The sequence below is a fragment of the Mobula hypostoma genome, chromosome 4 (genome assembly GCF_963921235.1).
Source record: "Mobula hypostoma chromosome 4, sMobHyp1.1, whole genome shotgun sequence".
Taxonomy (NCBI): domain Eukaryota; kingdom Metazoa; phylum Chordata; class Chondrichthyes; order Myliobatiformes; family Myliobatidae; genus Mobula; species Mobula hypostoma.
The window spans coordinates 98,318,176-98,340,086 of NC_086100.1; the positions used below are offsets into that span (position 1 = coordinate 98,318,176).

General features: G+C 39.2%; 1 protein-coding gene across 4 annotated transcripts in view; it reads left to right on the forward strand.

Annotated features, from left to right (window-relative positions):
• Window positions 1-21,911, forward strand: part of trim2a (tripartite motif containing 2a) — a 258,355-nt gene that overhangs the window by 221,273 nt on the left and 15,171 nt on the right. For 3 of the 4 annotated variants that reach the window (XM_063046246.1, XM_063046249.1, XM_063046248.1), the window contains exon 10: window positions 9,669-9,739. In XM_063046246.1, coding sequence (XP_062902316.1) covers window positions 9,669-9,739 — 71 coding nt within the window. Of the gene's footprint in view, window positions 1-9,093; window positions 9,558-9,668; window positions 9,740-21,911 lie in introns of those variants that run through there. The other variant, XM_063046250.1, reaches the window with a different exon arrangement.

Below are 21,911 nucleotides of genomic sequence, written 5' to 3' on the forward strand. Positions count from 1 at the left end.
CCCAATACCAGATCAAGTACAGCCTCTCCTCTTGTAGGTTTATCTACATATTGTGTCAAGAGACCTTCCTGAACACACCTAACAAACTCCATCCTATCTAAATCCCTTGCTGTAGGGAGATACCAATCAATATTTGGGAAATTAAAATCTCCCACCACGACAACCCTGTTATTATTACATCTTTACAGAATCTGTCTCCCTGTCTGCTCCTCTGCCCCTGTTACTCTATTGGGAGGTCTATAAAAAAACACCCAGTAGAGTTATTGACCCATTCCTGTTCCTATCTTCCACCCACAGAGACTCCGTAGACAGTCCCTCCGTGACTTTCTCCCTTTCTGCAGCTGTGACACTATCTCTGATTAACAGTGCCATGCCCCCACCTCTTTTGCCTCCCTCCCTATCCTTTCTGAAACATCTAAGGCCTGGCACTCGAAGTAACAATTCCTGCCCCTGAGCCATCCAAGTCTCTCTATGATTCAAAAAGGGAGAGAGACAGAAGAAAGGAAATTATAGTATAACCTCAGTGGTTGGGAAGATGTTGGAGTCAATTATTAAGGATGAGGTCTGGGAGGTACATGATAAAATAGGCTGTAGGAGACTTCCGGTAGCGCTCATGGAGTGAAGTCGCGTTCTTGACTCGCTCCATTACCTCTGAGTTTTTCTTCTTATGATCAGCTATATTTTAATTAACCATTAAGGCATCAACTTTTACAATACTTTGAAACAAATTGGCCTCTTCGATAATTGGATGCGTTTAAGGTCTGCTATGTCTAAGAATGGAAAAAACGGGAAGGACGGCAAACCTCCGGTTAGACCGAAAGGTACCGATTTCCCTCCGACTGAACCACCGATGACTTTGAAAGCTATATCGGAGCTAATTCAAAGGGAAATTTCAACCTCTGTTACGGAGCTGATTTGTGCAGAAATTTCAACTAGTTTCCAAAAAATTGCCGATTCAATCGAGAAGATACAGATATCTATTACGGAACATCGGTCGGCTATATCTGATCTTCAAAAATCCACGCAACAAAGTGAGCTCAAGATGGAGAAAATCGAAGAAACAATTAATGTAATGAAGAAGAAACTTGACTTCCTGACCTTTAAAAACTCTGAATGCGACAGCAGAATCTTCGAATGATTGGGGTGCATGAAGCTGTTGAATCCGATAACCCTATGAAGTATTTTTCTCAACTTTTAAAAGATGCATTTCCTACTGTATTTCCTGACCAACCACCGTTATTGGATCGTGTTCACAGAGTTCCATCATACTCGCCTAGGTCAGATAAACCTAGACATGTCATTTTACGTTTTCATTACTTTCAAGACAAGGAGAAACTGTTTCGTTTCGTTCGATCTAAAGGTTACATTGATTTTCTGGATCTTAAGTTCCGATTCGTGGAGGATTTCAGTAAACCAATCCGGGATCAACGGGTTCGTTACAAATCTGTGATGTCGGAACTCTACAAGATGGATTTAAAACCAACGCTGCTTTACCCTGCACGTCTAAGGATTCGTACGTTGGATGGAGCCCTCCGTTTTTTTTGAATCTCCATCGGATGCCCAGAGTTATCTGTATCAATTTTCACCTTCAACATCTTAATCGTAATTTTTTAACTATCTCCGTTGATCGGAGGTTGTGAATTTGTTGGTCTTAATTTTTTTTTGCCCTATATGGGCAGAAAAGTTTATTTTTGATTATTTAATATGGTTGCTAAACTTTCTTTTTAACTGCGTCATTTCTTTCTTTTTCCCAGGGGATTCTGGGTGGTTATTTCCTCACCGTCATTTTACGTATTTCCTTTGTGGCCTTAAATTTTGTAGTTTTTTTAAATCTATTTTGTTTTGTAGGTTTTTATAACTAGTTTATGTTAATAATCTCTTTTTTTTTGTTTTGTTTACTCATGGGTCTGGGGTTTATTGCGGTTTTTATATTTTCTGGCTTTTATTCTGTTACATTATGTGTTTATTTTAATTGAGTTATTTTTTTTATTCTTTTACTGTTTTATAATCAGCTGATCTTTTTTATATTTACACTTTTTTTAGGGAGCGTATACCGGAAGTCATGGGGGTAGTTTCAGTGCTTGCTTCTTTCAGGCTGGTCTGCGTTAGATTTAGCCTTGGAGTCATGGGGTGGAGGGGTGATGGGAGGGGCTTCACGTTTTAGTTTCCTTCTTCTTGGGCTATATACATTATTGAAGTATTGGTTGCGTTCTTCTTCCCGGTATCTCTTGTATGTTCTGTTCCCTTTCCGGGTTTGTGGGTCGAGCCTATCGTCAATCCTCCTTTTTGCGGGTTGACTTTAGGGTTTATGGAGTCTATTATTAATTTTGTCTCCTGGAATACTAATGGTCTTAATCATCCTATTAAAAGGAAAAAAGTTTTTAAAGTGTTCTGGAGACTTAAAGCACAAATTTTATTTTTACAAGAGACCCATGTGCGGGGGGGGGACAGACTACATTTTTTTAAATTCTGGAAGGACCAACAGTTTCATTCGAACTCCAATGCTAAGATTCGAAGCGTTTCTATTTTTATAGACTCCTCAGTTACTTTTATACAACATGATATTATTTCTGATCCGAATGGTAGATTTCTATTGGTTAGTGGTCTACTATTTAATAAAAAAGTAGTTTTGGTTAATGTCTATGCTCCTAATATGGACTGTCTGGAATTTTATAAATCATTATTTAATCAGTTCCCGAATTTGAATGAGTTTTCATTGATCTGGGGCGGAGATCTTAATACCTGTTTGTCTCCAGCTTTGGACCGTTCGGCTCCTCTACGGACCTTACCTAATAAATCTGCAACTTTGATTAATTCATTCCTTTCTGATTCTGGGTCGATGGACATTTGGCGTTTTTTGCATCCTCAGGAAAAAGATTTTTCTTTTTTTTCACATGTTCACCATTCCTATTCAAGAATTGATTATTTCTTTATTGATTCTCGTCTTATTTCTTCAGTGATTAAATGTGATTATGACTCTATAACCATTTCGGATCATGCTCCACTTAAGCTTTCTATTAAAATTCTGGCCAATATACAAAATAATAGACAATGGCGTTTTAATTCGCTGTTGCTTCAGGACTCGGACTTTGTTAACTTTATGAATGAACAGATTGATCTTTTTTTTTACAATTAACTATACAGAGGATATTTCTGTGAACATTCTTTGGGACACTTTTAAAGCTTATATTCGTGGTCAGATTATCTCGTATTCTGCTGCTTTGAGGAAGAAGCTGAAGCAGGAGGAGTTGGTAATTGTGGACAAGATTAAGGAAATTGATAAGAAATATGTTATAGCTCCTGAGGAGTTATATAAACAAAGAACTGAACTTCAAATGGAACACAGTTTATTACTCTCGTCCTCGATTGTAAACCAATTAAAGAAAACAAGAAGTGAATTTTATGTACACAGTGACAAAATTGGCAAACTGTTGGCTAGTCAACTGAAGTCTAATTATGCTAAATCTCAAATTAATCAGATTTATAACCAAAATGACCGACTGATACTTGATCATGTGGGGATTAATCAAACCACCTGTGATTTTTATTCTTCCTTATATCAATCAGAGTCTCCTCGAGATTCTAAATATATGAATGATTTTTTAGATAATCTAGACTTCCCTGAGATTTCACAGGATATGTCTTCTATGTTAGATACTCCCATTACCACGGATGAGATTAAGAATGTTATTTTCTCTATGAATTTGGGGAAAGCTCCTGGCCCTGATGGGTTTACCGTAGAATTTTAAAAATGTTTTGCTCCTTCATTAATCCCTTGGTTCTGTAGGGTTTTTGAGGCTTCATTAAAACTTGGTAAACTTCCTGAATCTTTCAATAGAGCGTCAATTTCTCTAATATTAAAGAAGGATAAAGATCCTGCTCAATGTGCATCTTATAGACCAATATCTTTATTAAATGTTGATTCTAAAGTTTTTTCTAAGTTATTAGCAAATAGATTAGAAAAAGTACTTCCTTCTATTATTTCGGAAGACCAAACGGGTTTTATTAAAGGTCGTTACTCTTTTTATAATATTCGCACACTGTTAAATATTGTTTATACTCCCTCATAAAACGTTCCTGAGTGTGTTATCTCTTTAGATGCTGAGAAAGCTTTTGATAGAGTAGAATGGCCTTACTTAAGGTGCTTGAAATGTTTAATTTTAGCTCGAAATTTATATCCTGGATTAAACTGTTATATCATTCTCCTGTGGCCTCGGTCCGTACTAACTCTTTAAGCTCACCTTTTTTCCCTCTTTTTCGAGGTACTCGACAAGGTTGTCCTCTTAGTCCTTTATTATTTGATATTGCATTAGGACCTCTTGCAATTGCCATTCGAGAATCTCCAAATATTACTGGGATAACTCGGGGCTTAAAGTCCCATAAAATATCACTCTATGCTGATGACTTACTTTTATATATTTCTAATCCCAAAAAATCCATCCCGGCTGTTTTAGAGCTATTAGCACAATTTGGTCTTTTTTCAGGTTATAAATTAAATCTTAGTAAGAGTGAACTTTTCCCGATTAATAAACAACTTCCCTTATATTATAACTTTCCATTTAAATTGATTAATAATTATTTTTCATATCTTGGGAATAAATTACTTGTAAATACAAAGATTTATTTAAGATTAACTTTTTACCATTAATAGACCATATTATTCAACTTTCATCTAAATGGTTTCCTTTATATTTAACTTTGATAGGTCGTATTAATGCAGTTAAGATGTTTTTTTTTGCCAAAATTTTTATATATATTTCAGGCATTACCAATCTTTGTTCCAAAATCTTTTTTTGACAAAGTCAACTCTAAAATTTCTTCATTTATTTGGCAAAATAAAAACCCGAGACTGGGTAAAATACATTTACAGAAAGCTAAGAGAGATGGAGGCTTAGCATTGCCTAACTTTAGATTTTATTATTGGGCAATTAATATTCGACATATGAAATTCTGGTTACTTGACCAGGATATACTATCCATTCCTAAATGGGTAGCATTGGAATTACTATCTGTTCAGGGTTATACACTTGGCTCTATTTTTGGTTCCTCTCTTCCTTTTGATTTGAAAGGCCTTAAACAGGTGTCTAACCCGATAGTTAAATATACCTTACATATTTGGTTTCAATTCAGAAAATTTTTTGATCTTAATCAATTTGGGTTAGCGATTCCTATTTTAGGTAACATTCTTTCCTCCCTCTTTTACGGATCGTGCTTTTCAAATTTGGAAGACTAAGGGTATTTCACTGTTTTTGGATTTATTTTTAGATGGTTCCCTTATGTCTTTTGAACAATTATCTAATAAATATAATTTATCAAGAATACATTTTGTTAGATATCTACAAGTTAGAAATTTCCTAAGTACTATACTTTCTTCCTTTCCAATGCTTCCTCCTACATACATTTTAGATGCTATAATTAACCTTAATCCATGTCAGAAAGGTGCATCGGCTATGATTTATAATATTATTATGAAACTTAGGAAAGCTCCATTTGATAAGATTAGGGTAGATTGGGAACAGGAATTGGGGTTTATCATTTCCGTGGATGACTGGGGGCAGATTTTACAATTAGTCAATACTTCCTCTATCTGTGCTAAACATTCCTTAATTCAATTTAAAGTTGTTCATAGAGCACATATGTCCAAAGATAAGTTAGCGCGCTTTTATTCTCATATTAATCCTTTTTGTGATAGATGTCCGGGGCAGATAGCCTCTTTAACTCATATGTTTTGGTCTTGCCCTACTCTGGAAACTTTTTGGAGAGACATTTTTAATATTATCTCCAAGGTATTGAATATAGATATCTCTCCTCACCCTATTACTGCTATCTTTGGACTACCTAAAATTTCCAGTAATCTTTCCCCTTCAGCCCGTAGAATGATTGCATTTCTTACTTTAATAGCAAAAAGATGTATCTTACAACATTGGAAAGAGCTTAATGCTCCAACTACCTTTTTTTGGTTTTCTCAGACGATATTATGCTTGAATTTGGAGAAAGTTAGAAGCAATCTTTATGACTCCTCATTTAAATTTGAACAGACCTGGAGATCTTTTATTCAATATTTTCATTTAATGTAGTATATACCCTTCTTGTTCTTTTTTTACTGTTTTTAATGGAGGTCGGGTTTGAGGATGTGATTTTAAGTTTTTTAACTCTGTTTGGTTTCAAGTTAGCCCATTGCTTTGCTTTTAGTTAGTTGCATGGTGGGTTTTTTTTGGGGGGGGGGTTTCCTTCTCTCTATTGATATATATAAAAAAATTAGTATACTATTATGTTACCTTGGTACGTTACGTTTAAATTACATTGTTTGTAGTATTTTTTTTTGTATTAATATCTCCTGTAATTTTATTATATTCTAACAGTGTATTAGTGCCTATATGGCTTACCTTTTTGTATACTTATTCAATAAAAAGATTTAAAAAGAAAAAAGATAAAATAGGCTGTAGTCAGCATGGTTTCCTCAGGGAAAAATCTCGCCTGACAGATTTGTTGGAATTATTTGAAGAAATAACAAGAAGGATAGACAAAGGAGAATTGGTTGATGTTATGTACTTGGATTTTTAGAAGGCCTTTGACAAGATGCCACAAATGAGGCTGTGACAAGTTATGCCCATGGTATTACAGGAAAAATTCTAGCATGGATAAAGCAGTGGTTGATTGGCAGGAGGGAAAGAGTGGAACTTTTTCTGGCTGGTTGCCAGTGTCTAGTGGTGTTCCACAGGGGTCTGTGTTGGGACTGATTCTTTTTACGTTATATGTCAATGATTTGGTTGATGGAATTGATGGCTCAGTTGCAAAGTTGGCAGACAACATGAAGATAGGTAGAGGGGCAGGTAGTTTTGAGGAAGCAGAGAGGCTACAGAAGACTTAGACAGATTAGGAGAATGGACAAAGAAATAGCAGGTAGAATACAATGTCAGGAAGTGTATGGTCATGCATTTTGGTAGAAGAAATGAAAGAGTTGACTATTTTCTATTGGAGAGAAAATACAAAAAACTGAGATGCAAAGGGACTTTGGAGTCCTTGTGCAGGGTTCCCTAAAGGTTAATTTGCAGGTTGAGTCTGATGAGGAAGGCAAATGCAATGTTAGCATTCATTCGAAGAAGACTAGAATATTAAAGCAAGGATGTAATATTATAAAGCACTGGAGAGGCCTCAGTTGGAGTATTGGCAGCAGTTTTGGGTCCCTTATCTTGGAAGGGATGTGCTGAAACTGGAGTGAGTTCAAAGGAGGTTCACGAAAATGACCCCAAGATTGAATGGCTTGTCATCCGAAGAGCATCTGATAGCTCTGGGCCTGTATTCACTAGAATCATAAGAATGAGGGGTGACCTCATTGAAGCCTATTGAATAATGAAAGGTATTGATAGAGTGGATGTGGAGAGGATGTTTCCAATGGTGGGAGAATCTAAGACCAGAGGACAGTGCCTCAGAATAGAGGGACATCCTTTTAAAATAGATATGAGGAGGAATTTCTTTAGTCAGAGAGTGGTGAATCTGTGGAATTCTTTGCCATAGACAACTGTGGAGGCCATCTTTATGTATATTTAAGGCAGATGCTGATAGTTTCTTGATTGGTCAGGGCATGAAGGGATACGGGGGGAAGACAGGAGGTTGGAGCTAACAGGGGAAGTCAAAGTCAACATAAAAGCAAAAGGGAGGACATGTGGTAGAGCAAAATTTAGTGGAAGTTAGAGATTGGGAAGTTTTTAAATACTAAGCGAGGACAATTACAAAACCATAAGAAGCAAAATGATTAAATATGAAGGGAAGCTTGCCAATAATATCAAAGAGGACACCAAATGTTTTTTTTGCTTATATAAAGTGTAAAAGAGAGTAGATATTGGATCACTAGAAAATTATGTTGGAGAGGTAGTAATGGGGACCAAGGAAATGGAGGATGAACTGAATAAGTATTTTGCATCAACCTTCACTGTGGAAGCCACTAGCAGTATGCTGGGTGTTCAAGAGTGTCAGGGAGCTGAAGTGAGTGCAGTTGCTATTACGAGGGAGAAGAGGCAGAAGAAATGGAATTATAGGCCAGTTAATTTGACTTTAGTGGTTGGGAAGATGTTGGAGTTGATAAGGTTGAAGGCACATGGGGAAAAATGGACCGAAGTCAGCATGGGCAGATGTCGTTACATAGTTGGTAATGCACTATGGTGGAAGGAATAAAAGCATAGACCATTTACTAAATGGGGAGAAAATTCAAAAATCTGAGTTGCAAAGGAACTTGAGAGTCCTCATGTAGCTTTCCTTAAAGGTTAAGTTGTAGGTTGAGCTGATGTGAGGAAGGCAAAGGCAATGTTAGCATTCATTTCAGAGGACTAGAATATGAAAGCAAGTATGTAGTGTCAAGGATTTATAAGACACTGGTGAGGCTGTCTTGGAGGGTCTCGGCCTGAAACGTCGACTGCACCTCTTCCTATAGATGCTGCTTGGCCTGCTGTGTTCACCAGCAACTTTGATGTATGTTGCTTGGAGTATTGTGCATAGTTTTGGAGCCTTATCTAAGAAAGGAAGTGCTGATATTGGAGAGGACTCAAAGGAAGTTCACAAAAATGATTTTGGGATTGAAAGGCGTATGAGGAGTGTTTGATAGCTCTGGGCCTGTACTCACTGGAATTGAGAAGAATGAGGGGGAACTCATTGAAACCTATCAAATGTTGAAAAGTGTAGATAGACTGGATGTGGAGAGGATATTTCCTGTAGTGAGGGAATCTAGGACCAGAGGGCACAGATGGAGTGATATGGAGAGGATGTTTCCTGTAGTGGGGGAGTCTAGGACCAGAGGGCACAGCCTCAGAATAGAGGAATGCCCACTTAGAATGGAGCTGAGGAGGAATTTCTTTAGCTAGAGTGTGTGGAATTATTTTTCCATGGGCAGCCGTGGAGACCAAGTCTTTGAGGGTAAAGTGAGTTGATAGATTCATGTTAAGCCAGGATGTGAAAGGTTACAGGGTGAAGGCAGGGGAATGGGGTTGAGAGGGAATTGGATTTTGCGTTGTATTTTGTGGATTGATTCACATTGTTGGATTTGTAGCTTTGGTTCCTTTTTGCATACTTTAATAAAATACTATGTTTCTGGTACAGAAGGCACTGATGGATTGGGATATAATGTTTCTGGAAATGATTCATATTGGTATTTTCCTTAAAATAAAGTTTCCTCATCTGCACATGCAGATTGTGTCAAGGAATGCAAGTTTATAAAAGTAAGTGTTGACTCATTAACTGTGTTCACACAGATTCTGTAAGAGCAAATTTTGTTATGCATCTCAGCATTTTGGGTGGGAATTCTGTAAAGACAAAGTTCAGTAACCTGAAAATGTATAATGTGTGTGTGTGGCGGGGGGTGGGGGCACGCGGTCCCTTTACTAAGGTAAATTGCTTCACATCTGATTATTGAGTTTGCTTTTATAAAGATAATCTCTTTTAACAAAAAGGCAATCTGTGTTTAAGACTGTTAAAATAAAGAAACACGAGATTCTGAGACGCTGGAAGTCCACAGCAACGCATGTAAAATGCTGAGGAACTCAGCCAGTCAGGCAGCATCGACGGTCAGTGTTGTGGACCAAGACTTCCCCAGGACTAGTTAAATAGTGTTCATAATACAAATGTTTGAAATGCCATGTTTTTCAAGTAAATTGATGTTAAACTCTCTCTTCCAGGTCCTCATTTTGCAGCAGTCAACAACAATAATGAAATCATTGTTACTGATTTTCATAACCATTCGGTTAAGGTAAATAAAGTTCAGCATGGTTTTAATCTAATTAAGAAAACAAAAACTGGATATGCTCTTCACTGTCATGCCATTAAATGCTGTTTACCATTATCTGTTGAAATAGAAACCCTAAATGGCTTCAAAAGTCTGTACTTTCTTCACAATCTCTCAATTTGACTTACTGTGATTATTTTACCTTTGCTAATGACATGGATGGACATTTTCCATTGTCTTTATTCACAGCAGCCAGTAACTATAAACAAAATGAAACAGCTTTTCTTTTGGGTGATTTGTTAATTATTCTGAGCATGAGGTTATTAAATCAGGTTTAATTTGAGCCTAGTTACAATGTGTTAAATTTTAAATACGCTTACATTACATTCTTCTGCCATATATTGCTGGCAGTATTTTGGTAATTTGTGAAAATATACAGATCAAATAGAGAAAGTTGCAAATCTTAAAAAATCAAATTGCTGAAAGTACTGAGCAGGTCAGGCTCCATCTGTAAGAAGGAAACCAGTAATGTTGCAGGTCAAACTACCCATGTCAGCATGGGAAAGGAGAGAAAGGAAGCTGGAAGTTTCAGGGAGAGTCAGGTACAGAAAATATCTCTGATATAATATAATGGGGGTGAACAAGTTCATTCTGTCATTGACCACTGGTCAATGACTGAATGAGATACAGGCCAACAACAAGAGCATAAACACAATAATGTAGGCGTTGTGAAATGTAGAGTAGGAAGACAAGCTAGGCATGTCTTCATTCCAGAGAGAAATAAAGAGATAAAACAAGTTTGACCAATCTGTTGGAGTTTTTCGAGGAGGTTACCAGGAAAGTGCATGAAGGGAAGGCAGTGGATATTGTCTACATGGACTTCAGTAAGGCCTTTGACAAGGTCCCGCATGGGAGGTTAGTTAGGAAAATTCAGTCGCTAGGTATACATGGAGAGGTGGTAAATTGGATTAGACATTGGCTCAAAGGAAGAAGCCATAGAGTGGTGGTAGAGAATTGCTTCTCTGAATGGAGGCCTGTGACTAGTGGTGTGCCACAGGGATCAGTGCTGGGTCCATTGTTATTTGTCATCTATATCAATGATCTGGATGATAATGTGGTAAATTGGATCAGCAAGTTTGCTGATGATACAAAGATTGGAGGTGTAGTAGACAGTGAGGAAGGTTTTCAGAGCCTGCAGAGGGACTTGGACCAGCTGGAAAAATGGGCTGAAAAATGGCAGATGGAGTTTAATACTGACAAGTGTGAGGTATTGCACGTTGGAAGGACAAACCAACATAGAACATACAGGGTTAATGATAAGGCACTGAGGAGTGCAGTGGAACACAGAGGGATCTGGGAATACAGATACAAAATTCCCGAAAAGTGTCGTCACAGGTAGATAGTGTCGTAAAGAGAGCTTTTGGTACATTGGCCTTTATTAATCGAAGTATTGAGTATAAGAGCTGGAATGTTATGATGAGGTTGTATAAGGCATTGGTGAGGCCAAATCTGGAGTATTGTGTTCAGTTTTGGTCACCAAATTACAGGAAGGATATAAATAAGGTTGAAAGAGTGCAGAGAAGGTTTACAAGGATGTTGCCGGGTCTTGAGAAACTCAGTTACAGAGAAAGGTTGAATAGGTTAGGACTTTATTCCCTGGAGCGTAGAAGAATGAGGGGAGATTTGATAGAGGTATATAAAATTATGATGGGTATAGATAGAGTGAATGCAAGCAGGCTTTTTCCACTGAGGCAAGGGGAGAAAAAAAACCAGAGGACATGGGTTAAGTGTGAGGGGGGAAAAGTTTAAAGGGAACATTAGGGGGGGGCTTCTTCACACAGAGAGTGGTGGGAGTATGGAATGAGCTGCCAGACGAGGTGGTAAATGTGGGTTCTTTTTTAACATTTAAGAATAAATTGGACAGATACATGGATGGGAGGTGTATGGAGGGATATGGTCCGTGTGCAGGTCAGTGGGACTAGGCAGAAAATGGTTCGGCACAGCCAAGAAGGGCCAAAGGGCCTGTTTCTGTGCTGTAGTTTCTATGGTTCTAAGTGAGCTAAGCCAATTTGAATCAGAGTAATCAAGTCACTGAAAGAAGCAGAATTCAATATTGAGACAAAATGGCTGCAATATGCCCATGGAAGAGGAGGCGATACTCCTCAGTTTTGCATTGTGCCTCATTGTAGGTCCTTTGGCCCACAATGTCTGTACCAATTGTGATACCAGTCTGAGCTAATCCCATCCGCCTGTGTAAGGTACATACTGCTTTATTCCCTGCCTGTTCACATATCTTTGTAAATATTTCTTAAACAGTGCTATCATATCTTCTATAACCATATTCTCGAGCAAGCACGTATCGTTTGTTTAAAGAAAACATTGTTTTAAGAGCAAAAGAATTGCAAACGACAGAATTGGTCCTCTAGAACAGTGGTCCCCAACCACTACCAAAGTTGTGCTACTGGGCTGTGAGGAAACGATATGATTTGGTAATATGAAATGATGTGAGTCAGCTGCACCTTTCCTCATTCTCTGTCACGCCCACTGTTGAACTTGAACACCACTCACCCTCCCCGTTGGCCACTCCGCAAGAATATTGTCAATATTAAACCAGTCTGCAGTGCAGAAAAAATTGGGGACCCCTGCTCTAGAACATCAAAATGGTAATCTACTGTGTGTGTGGAGCCAAAATGTGTGATGGGAGAGGTCTTAGCTGGATTCTTTTGCATCTGTATTTACTCAGGAGACTGGCACGGAGTCTATAAAAGCGAGGCAAATGGCAGCGAGGTCATGGACCCTTTCAGACTACAGAGTGTTTGCTGTTTTGAGGCAAATTAGGGTGGATAAATTCCCAAGGCCTGATAAGGTGTTCCTCTGGACCCCACAGGGGACAAGTGCAGGAATTGCAGGGGCTCTAGCAGAGTTATTTAAATCATCTTTGATGACAGGTGAGGGTTGAAAGATAGCTAATGCTGTTCCATTGTTTAAGAAAGGCTCTAAACATAAACAAGGACATTATAAGCCGGTAAGCCTGACATCAGTAATGGGAAAAGTTATTGGAAGGTATTCTGAGGGACTGGATATATATGGGTAGATGTGCACTGATAATGGATAGTCAGTATTGCTTTGTGAGCAGTAGGTCGTGTCCAACAAATCTTAGTGTTTTTCCAGGAAGTTACCTGGAAAATTGATGAAGACAAGACAGTGGATGTTGTTTACATGGACTTTGGTGAGGCTATTTGACAAGGTCCCACATGGGAGGTTGGTCAAAAAGGTTCAATCACTCAGCATTCAAGATGAGGTAGTAAATTGGATTAGACATGGCTTTGTGGGAGAAGCCAGAGTGTGGTAGTAGATGGTTGCCTCTCTGACTGGAGGCCAGTAAATAGTGGTGTGCCACAGGGTTCAGTGCTGGGTCCTTTGCTGTTTGTCACCCATATCAATGATCTGAATGATAATATGGTTATGTGGATTACACCAAGATTAGGGGCTGCAGTGGACAGTGAGGATGACTATCAGAGCTTGCAGCGGGATCTGGACCAGCTTGAGAAATGGTGTAAAAAAAAAACGGCAGATGAAATTTGATGCAGACAAGTGCGAGTTGTTCCCCTTTGGTAGGGCTATCCATTGTACTGAAGGTCTTGCACAGTGAATCACAACCAGAACAGAGCACTGAGGAGTACGGTAGAACAAAGGGATCTGGGAATATAGGCCCATTATTAATTGAAAGTGATATTCACAAGAGGATATTGAAGTACATTGAAGGAGAATAAAACTGCAGCAGCTGTGAGGATCCCTAGTGTACATGGGATCTGTCTTGGAGGCTGAGGTTAGGCTATCTTTCAGGAGGGTGAACCCTTGCGAGATGACAGGCCCTGTTGGAGTACCTGGAGAGGCTCTGAAAACCTGCCAGGTGTGGTCAAAGATTTCAATCTTTCATTGCTACAGTCAGAAGTTCCCACTTGTTTCAAAAGGCCAACAATTATACCAGTGCCCAAGAGGAGTAGGGTGAACTGCCTCAATGACTATTGTCCAGTAGCGCCCACAGCTACGGCGATGAAGTTCTTTGAGAGGTTGGTTATGGCTAGCATTAATTCCTGAACCCACTACAATCTGCCTTTTGCCGCAATAGGTCTACGGCAGATTCAATCTCAATGGCTCTTCACACAGCCTTGGACCACCTGGACAATACAAATACCCATGTCAGGACACTATTTATTGACTATAGCTCAGTGTTTAACACCATCATTCCTCCAGTTCTGATCAAAAACCTCCAGATCCTGGGCCTCTGTACCTCATTCTGCAACTGGATCCTCGACTTCCTTACCGGACGACCACAATCTGTGTGGATTGGAAATAACATCTCCACTTTGCTGAGCATTGGTGCACCTCAGGGATGTGTGCTTAGCCCACTGCACTACTGTCTCTCTATACACTCAACTGTCTGGCTTTAATGTTGCACATCCTTTCGACCTGCTCTTTCAAGCCCTGGGATTTCTCCAGCTTCTCATGTTCTTCCTTCCTTCATTCGGGATTGCACAGCTCAAATGCCATCTATAAATTTGTTGGCAGAATTTTAGATGGTGATGAGAGGGCACACAGGAGCAAGATATATCAGCTAGTTGAGTGGTGTCCAGCAACAGCCTTGTAACGTCAGTAAGACCAAAGAACTGATTGTGGAATTCAGAAGGGTTAAGATGAGGGAACACACACCAGTCTGCTGAGGGACCAGAAGTGGAAAGAGTGAGTAATTTCAAGTTCCTGGGTGTTAATATCTCTGAGGATATATCCTGGACCTGACACATTGATGCAGCTACAGAGAAGGCACGGCAGCGGCTATGTTTCATTTGGAGTTTGACGAGACTTTGTATGTCACCAGAGACAGTTGCAAATTTCTATGGAGAGAATCATGGAGAGCATTCTAACTGGCTGTACCATTGTTTGGAATGGGAGGGGTGTTACTGCACAGCATTGAAATTAGCTGAAGAGAGCTGTAAGCTTAGTCAGCTTCATCATGGGCACTAGTCTCCATAGTATCCAGGACATCTTTAAGGAGTGATGCCTCAAAAAGGCAACATCCATCATGAAAGACCCCCATCACCTAGGTCGTGCCTTGTTCTTATTGCTGTGATCAGGAAGATGTACAGAAGCCTCCCCTGCCATTTAAGTTTAACTCTTATAATATAGAGTGCATATTTTTTCTCTCGCCCCTTATGGGTGGTATGTATGTACATTATTCCCTCAATCTCAGGTCCCCTACCAGAGGCCTGGGAGCTTGAGGGTTTGGCACAGTATCCTTGCTGTTCCCAGTAGTGCATTTTTCAGGACCAAGATCTCAGATGTTGTTCCTGGGATTTGTTTTAGACACTCAGGTGTCACAGCTCCAAGTGCTCCTATCACCACCAGGATTGCTCTTCCACATTCTTTCTATCTGCTCTTTCAAGCCCTGGTATTTCTCCAGCTTCTCATATTATTTCTTCCTGATGTTACTGTCATTCGGGATTGCCACATCGGTTACTATTGCTTTCTTCTGTTCCTTGTTCAGTATTACTATGTCTGGTTGGTTGGCCAGTACCTGAATATCAGTCTGTATTTGGAAGTCCCACAGGATCTTAGCTCTGTCATTCTTCATGGTCTTCTCGGGTGTTTCCCATTTGGACTTCGGCGTGCGCAATCCATACTCAGCTCAGATGTTCCTGTACACAAACCCTGCAACTGGGTTGTGCCATTAGGTGTATGCTGTCCCTGCCTGCATCTTGCACCCTGCTACTATGTGTTGGATGGTTTCAGCAGATTCCTTGCACAGTCTGCATCTTGCATCTTGTCTGGTGTGATAGACAATTGCTTCAATTGCTCTTGTGCTCAGCACCTGTTCTTGTGTAGCCTCTGTGCTGTCCCTCAGCCCTGCCATTTCCAGCCATTGGTAGGACTCTCTTTATGTCAGCCACCTCTGATATCTGGCAATGATACATCCTGTACAGTGGCTTGTCCTGCCATGGCCTCTGCTTCTCTGGTTCTACTTCACTCACTTCCATTTTTTGTGTTCTCTGCCTGCTGTCTGAGGTATTCTCCGAGCAGGTTGTCCTTAGGGGACCATCTTCCTGACATACTAATGGATGTTTCATATTTCTTCCAGGACTGTGGTCTTGACACTTTTAAGACCCCATCCTCTTTTATTCTGGTGGGTGTACAGTGGTTCAACGTTGGACTTTAGGGGGGAATCCTCCATGTATTGTTAGTAGTTTCCAGATCTTGATGTCAGCGGCTTCCAGTTTGTTATTGTGGCTGGGTATCTGAAGACTGGTAGGTTGAATGCGTTGATGTCGGCGGCTTCTAGTTTGTTTCTTGACCAGCACACTATTGCGGCTGAGTATCTGGGGCGAATTTGTTGATTTTCTTCTTCCCATTCAGCTGGCTTTTTAGGATCTGTCTCATTCTTTGGGGGTACTTGGATGTTGCGGCCTTCCTTGTGTCCTCATCGTGGCTTCCGTGTGCCTGCAGGATCCCCAGGTATTTTAGTTGTCCTGTACATCTGGTTTGTGGCCTTCAGGTAACTAGACTCCTTCAGTCTTGATGACGTTGCCTTTGTATGTAAATGTACTATTTCTATATTTACTGTAATTCACATTGTCTCTATTATGTATCGCAATATACTGCTACTGCAAAGACAACAAATTCCACGACTTAAGCTGTTGATATTAAACCTGATTCTGATTCTGAAAGTGGTGAAGCAGGCAGGTAGCTTTTGGAAAGCGAAAAGAAAGCTTTTGGCACATTGGCCTTCATAAATCAAAGTATTGAATACAGGAGATGGGATGTTATGTTGAAGTTGTATAAAATTATGGTGAGGCCTAATCTGGAGAATTGTGTGCAGTTTTGGTCGCTAACCTACAGGAAAAATACACGTAAGGTTGAAAGAGTACAGAGAAAATTTACAAAGATGTTTCCGGCACTGGAGTACCTGAGTTAGAAAAAAGATGAATAAGTTATCTCTTTATTCCTTGGAACGTGGAAAATTGAGAGGAGATTTGATAGAGGTATTCATAATTATGAGGGATTTAGGTAGGGCAAATGCAAGCAGGCTTTTTCCATTGAGGTTGGGTGTGACTACAATTAGGTCATGGGTTAAGGGTGAAAAGTTTATGGGGAATGTGAAGGGAAATTTCTCCACTCAGAGGGTGGTGAGAGTGTGGAATGAACTGCCAGTGCAAGTGGTGGGTGCAAGCTCAATTTCAAAGTTTAAGAGAGGTTTGGCTAGATCAGTGGATGACAGGTACATGGAGGGCTATGGGCCTGGTGCAGTTTGATGGGAGTAGGCAGTTTAAATGGTTTGGTATAGGCTAGATGGGCCAAAGGGTCATTTGTATGACTATGATGGTATCAAGTAAAATCCCTCATATTACCTTCACAGTGTTCCTCTCTCACCATGAACATGTTCTCTAATGTTTGAAATTTCAAATGAGGAAACATATGAAGTGGGAGTAGGGAATTAAGACTATGTAGTATTATAGTACTTATCTATAATATTTATCTACTTTGAATTGGTTTTGGTTCATTATTATCACATTCTGGCATTGTAAGAGACTGGATATATAAGTATTTGAATACTTATATATCCTTAAAACCACAAAATATAGGAGCAGAAGTAGACCATTCGGCCTATCGAATCTGCTCCAGAATTCATTCTTTCTTTTCAAATCTTCTTATTGTTATATTATACAGAAAAATAACATGAGTACATATGTCTCAAAAAAGACATTCTCTTAAAGATTGAAAAAAAATTTTTTGATAACAAAAAAAACCAACTAAGCAGAAAAGTGAGGAAAAAAAAGAACCCATTAGGTGTACAACCCCGGAGTCATGCGTCATTCAAAAAGCTTCTAAACATAAACATCAAACCGCCAGCAAGAAAAGAAAATATACTAAAAAATTTACAATTAGATTGTGGAAAAATTATATCAATTAACTCAAATGATAATAACGAGCAAATGAGCCCCATCTTTTCTCAAAATCAAATAAAGGTTCAAAGGTTCGACTTTTAATTTTCTCCAAACTAAGACATAGCATCACTTGAGAGAACCATTGTGATAGTGGGAGCTGATGTATCCTTCCACTTCAACAAAATGGCCCTCCTAGCTATCAATGTAACAAATGCAATAACATGTTGGTCAGACACAGAAATACCATGAATATTTTGAGGAATTATTCCAAAAAGCACAGTTAATTTATTAGGTTGTAGATTAATTTTAAGTGCTTTGGAAATTGTTGAAAAAACCGACTTCCAGAACTGTTCCAATATAGAACAAGACCAAAACATATGTGTCAGTGTAGCTATCTCAGTTTTACATCTGTCACAATGACTATCAACGTTAGAAAAGATTTTAGAAAGTCTCTCCTTTGTCAAGTGATAACGATGTACAATTTTAATTTGAATCAATGAATGGCTAGCACAAATTGAAGAAGATTTAACCAACTTCAATATCTGCATCCAATCCTCTGTCATAAAAGTCAAATTAAGTTCCTTTTCCCAATCCTGTTTAATCTTGGATATTTAGGGACGCTTATCCCATTGTAATAATAAATTATAAATTCTTCCAATAGAACCCTTAATCAAAGGATTCATACTCATAATAGTATCTTAACAGGTCAGCCTCCAATATGTAAGGAAAATTACTTAAATATTTTTGTAAAAAATGACTAACTTGAAGGTATTGCAGGAAGTGTGAGTATGAAAGAGAATATTTATCAATTAATTGTTCAAAAGACATCAATCTATCTTCTTTAAATAAATCCAAAAAAGAATTAATACCAAACAACAGGAATTCTGCAGATGCTGGAAATTCAAGCAACACACATCAAAGTTGCTGGTGAACGCAGCAGGCCAAGCAGCATCTATAGGAAGAGGCGCAGTCGACGTTTCAGGCCGAGACCCTTCGTCAGGACTAACTGAAGGAAGAGTGAGTAAGGGATTTGAAAGCTGGAGGGGGAGGGGGAGATCCAAAATGATAGGAGAAGACAGGAGGGGGAGGGATGGAGCCGAGAGCTGGACAGGTGATAGGCAGAAGGGGATACGAGAGGATCATGGGACAGGAGGTCCGGGAAGAAAGACGGGGGGGGGTGACCCAGAGGATGGGCAAGAGGTATATTCAGAGTGACAGAGGGAGAAAAAGGAGAGTGAGAGAAAGAATGTGTGCATAAAAAAGAGTAACAGATGGGATACGAGGGGGAGGTGGGGCCTAGCGGAAGTTAGAGAAGTCAATGTTCATGCCATCAGGTTGGAGGCTACCCATACGGAATATAAGATGTTGCTCCTCCAACCCGAGTGTGGCTTCATCTTTACAGTAGAGGAGGCTGTGGATAGACATGTCAGAATGGGAATGGGATGTGGAATTAAAATGTGTGGCCACTGGGAGATCCTGCTTTCTCTGGCGGACAGAGCGTAGATGTTCAGCAAAGCGGTCTCCCAGTCTGCGTCGGGTCTCACCAATATATAAAAGGCCACATCGGGAGCACCGGACGCAGTATATCACCCCAGTCGACTCACAGGTGAAGTGATGCCTCACCTGGAAGGACTGTTTGGGGCCCTGAATGGTGGTAAGGGAGGAAGTGTAAGGGCATGTGTAGCACTTGTTCCGCTTACACGGATAAGTGCCAGGAGGGAGATCAGTGGGGAGGGATGGGGGGGACGAATGGACAAGGGAGTTGTGTAGGGAGCGATCCCTGCGGAATGCAGGGGGGGGGGGAGGGAAAGATATGCTTAGTGGTGGGATCCCGTTGGAGGTGGCGGAAGTTACGGAGAATAATATGTTGGACCCGGAGGCTGGTGGGGTGGTAGGTGAGGACCAGGGGAACCCTATTCCTAGTGGGGTGGTGGGAGGATGGAGTGAGAGCAGATGAACGTGAAATGGGGGAGATGTGTTTAAGAGCAGAGTTGATAGTGGAGGAAGGGAAGCCCCTTTAAAAAATGAAGACATCTCCCTCGTCCTAGAATGAAAAGCCTCATCCTGAGAGCAGATGCGGCGGAGACGGAGGAATTGCGAGAAGGGGATGGCGTTTTTGCAAGAGACAGGGTGAGAAGAGGAATAGTCCAGATAGCTGTGAGAGTCAGTAGGCTTATAGTAGACATCAGTGGATAAGCTGTCTCCAGAGACAGAGACAGAAAGATCTAGAAAGGGGAGGGAGGTGTCGGAAATGGACCAGGTAAACTTGAGGGCAGGGTGAAAGTTGGAGGCAAAGTTAATAAAGTCAACGAGTTCTGCATGCGTGCAGGAAACAGCGCCAATGCAGTCGTCGATGTAGCGAAGGAAAAGTGGGGGACAGATACCAGAATAGGCACGGAACATAGGATTAATACCTTTATAGTATTAATAAGTAATAATAAGAATTAATACCTTTATTTTTCCAAAGTAAAAAAATTGGATCACTCAAAGAAGGCTTAAAGAATTAATTTTGGTAAATTAAACTACAAAGTTTAAATTTTTTAAGATTGAAAAACTTGTGGACTTGGAGCCAAATTTGTAAAGAATACTTAATCACAGGATATAGGTTTAAATTTAGAACTTTAACTAATTGCATAGGTAAAGGAGCTCCCAATAACGAGGTTAAATAAAACTGTTTTACAACTTTCAGTTCCAAGTCTACCCAAATTGGCCAATCAGTCTTATCACCCAGTATAACCAAAAAGGCATATATCGCACATTAACAGCCCAATAATACATTCTTAGATTAGGCAAAGCAGGACCTCCATCCTTTTTCAATTTTTGTAAGTGACATTTACTAATTCTTGGTCTTTTATTATTCCAAATAAAAGATAAAATAATAGAATCAATCCGATCATAAAACTTCCTAGTCAAAAAAAACAGGAATATTCTGAAATAAATTTAAAAATTTCGGTAAAATCATCATTTTAACTATATGAATACGACCAACAAGTGAAAATGTAAGTGGACTCCATCTACTAAATAAATACTTCATAGTCTACTAAGGGAACAAAGTTGGCTTTATAAAGATCCTTATATTTTTTAGCAATTATAATACCTAGATAGCTAAAGGAGTCTGCAACTTTAAAAGGAGTATTATCATATATAGAGCAGAATCATTTAAAGGAAACAATTCACTTTTACTAAAATTTATTTTATATCCTGAAAAACCTCCAAATTCATTAAATAATTTTAGCAAGGCAGGAATGGATTCGTCAGGGTTAGATATATAAACCAATAAATCATCAGCATAAAGAGAGACCTTATGCATGGTCTCATTCACAAAGATCCCATGGATATTTTTAGCCTCACGAAGAGCAATAGCGAGGGGTTCTAATATTAAATTAAACAACAAAGAAATTAATGGACAGCCCTTGCCTTGTCCCCCATGAAAGCTGAAAAAAAGGAGATCTACAATTGTTAGTGACAACAGTAGCAATAGGGGCTTTATATATCATTTTAATCCAATTATTAAAATTAACACCAAAGCCAAATTTCTCTAAAACATTGAATACATATTTCCATTCAACTCAATCGAATGGTTTTTCAGCATCCAAAGATACAACACGTTGTGGAGTTTTAAATGACGAATATATAATGTTAAATAGTCTCCGAAATAGCCTGTTTGATCTTTAAAAATAATTTTACCAAAAATAATCTCCAACTGATTGGCCATTATCTTTGACAAAATCTTAGCGTCGACATTCAGTAACGAAATAGCTCTATATGAAGCAGTCAGTGGGATCTTTACCTTTTTTAAGAATTAAAGAAATAGAAGCCTCATTAAAAAGAGCATAAGTCACCTTTCACAAAAGAATACTGAAACATTTCCAACATATACGGAGAAAGCAACTTTCCAAATTTTTTATAGAATTCTACTGGATAGCCATCAAGTCTCAGGGACTTACCAGATTGCATTGAAAAAATAGCTTTATGAATTTTGGCTTCAGTGATTTGAGCATCAAGAGTTTTTTTATCCTCAGCCGAGATTTTAGGAAAAACAATCTTTTGTAAAAAAGCATTATTTCAGAGGAATCTAACGGACTTTGAGATTTATAAAGCTCAGCATAAAAATCTTGAAAAATCTTATTAATTTCTTCATATTCCTGAGCTAAGGTACCATCTTTCCTATGAATTTTCATGATTTGCCTTTTGGCTGCAGCCATTTTTAATTCAGATGCAAGCACTTTATTATTTTTATCTCCGAACATATAAAA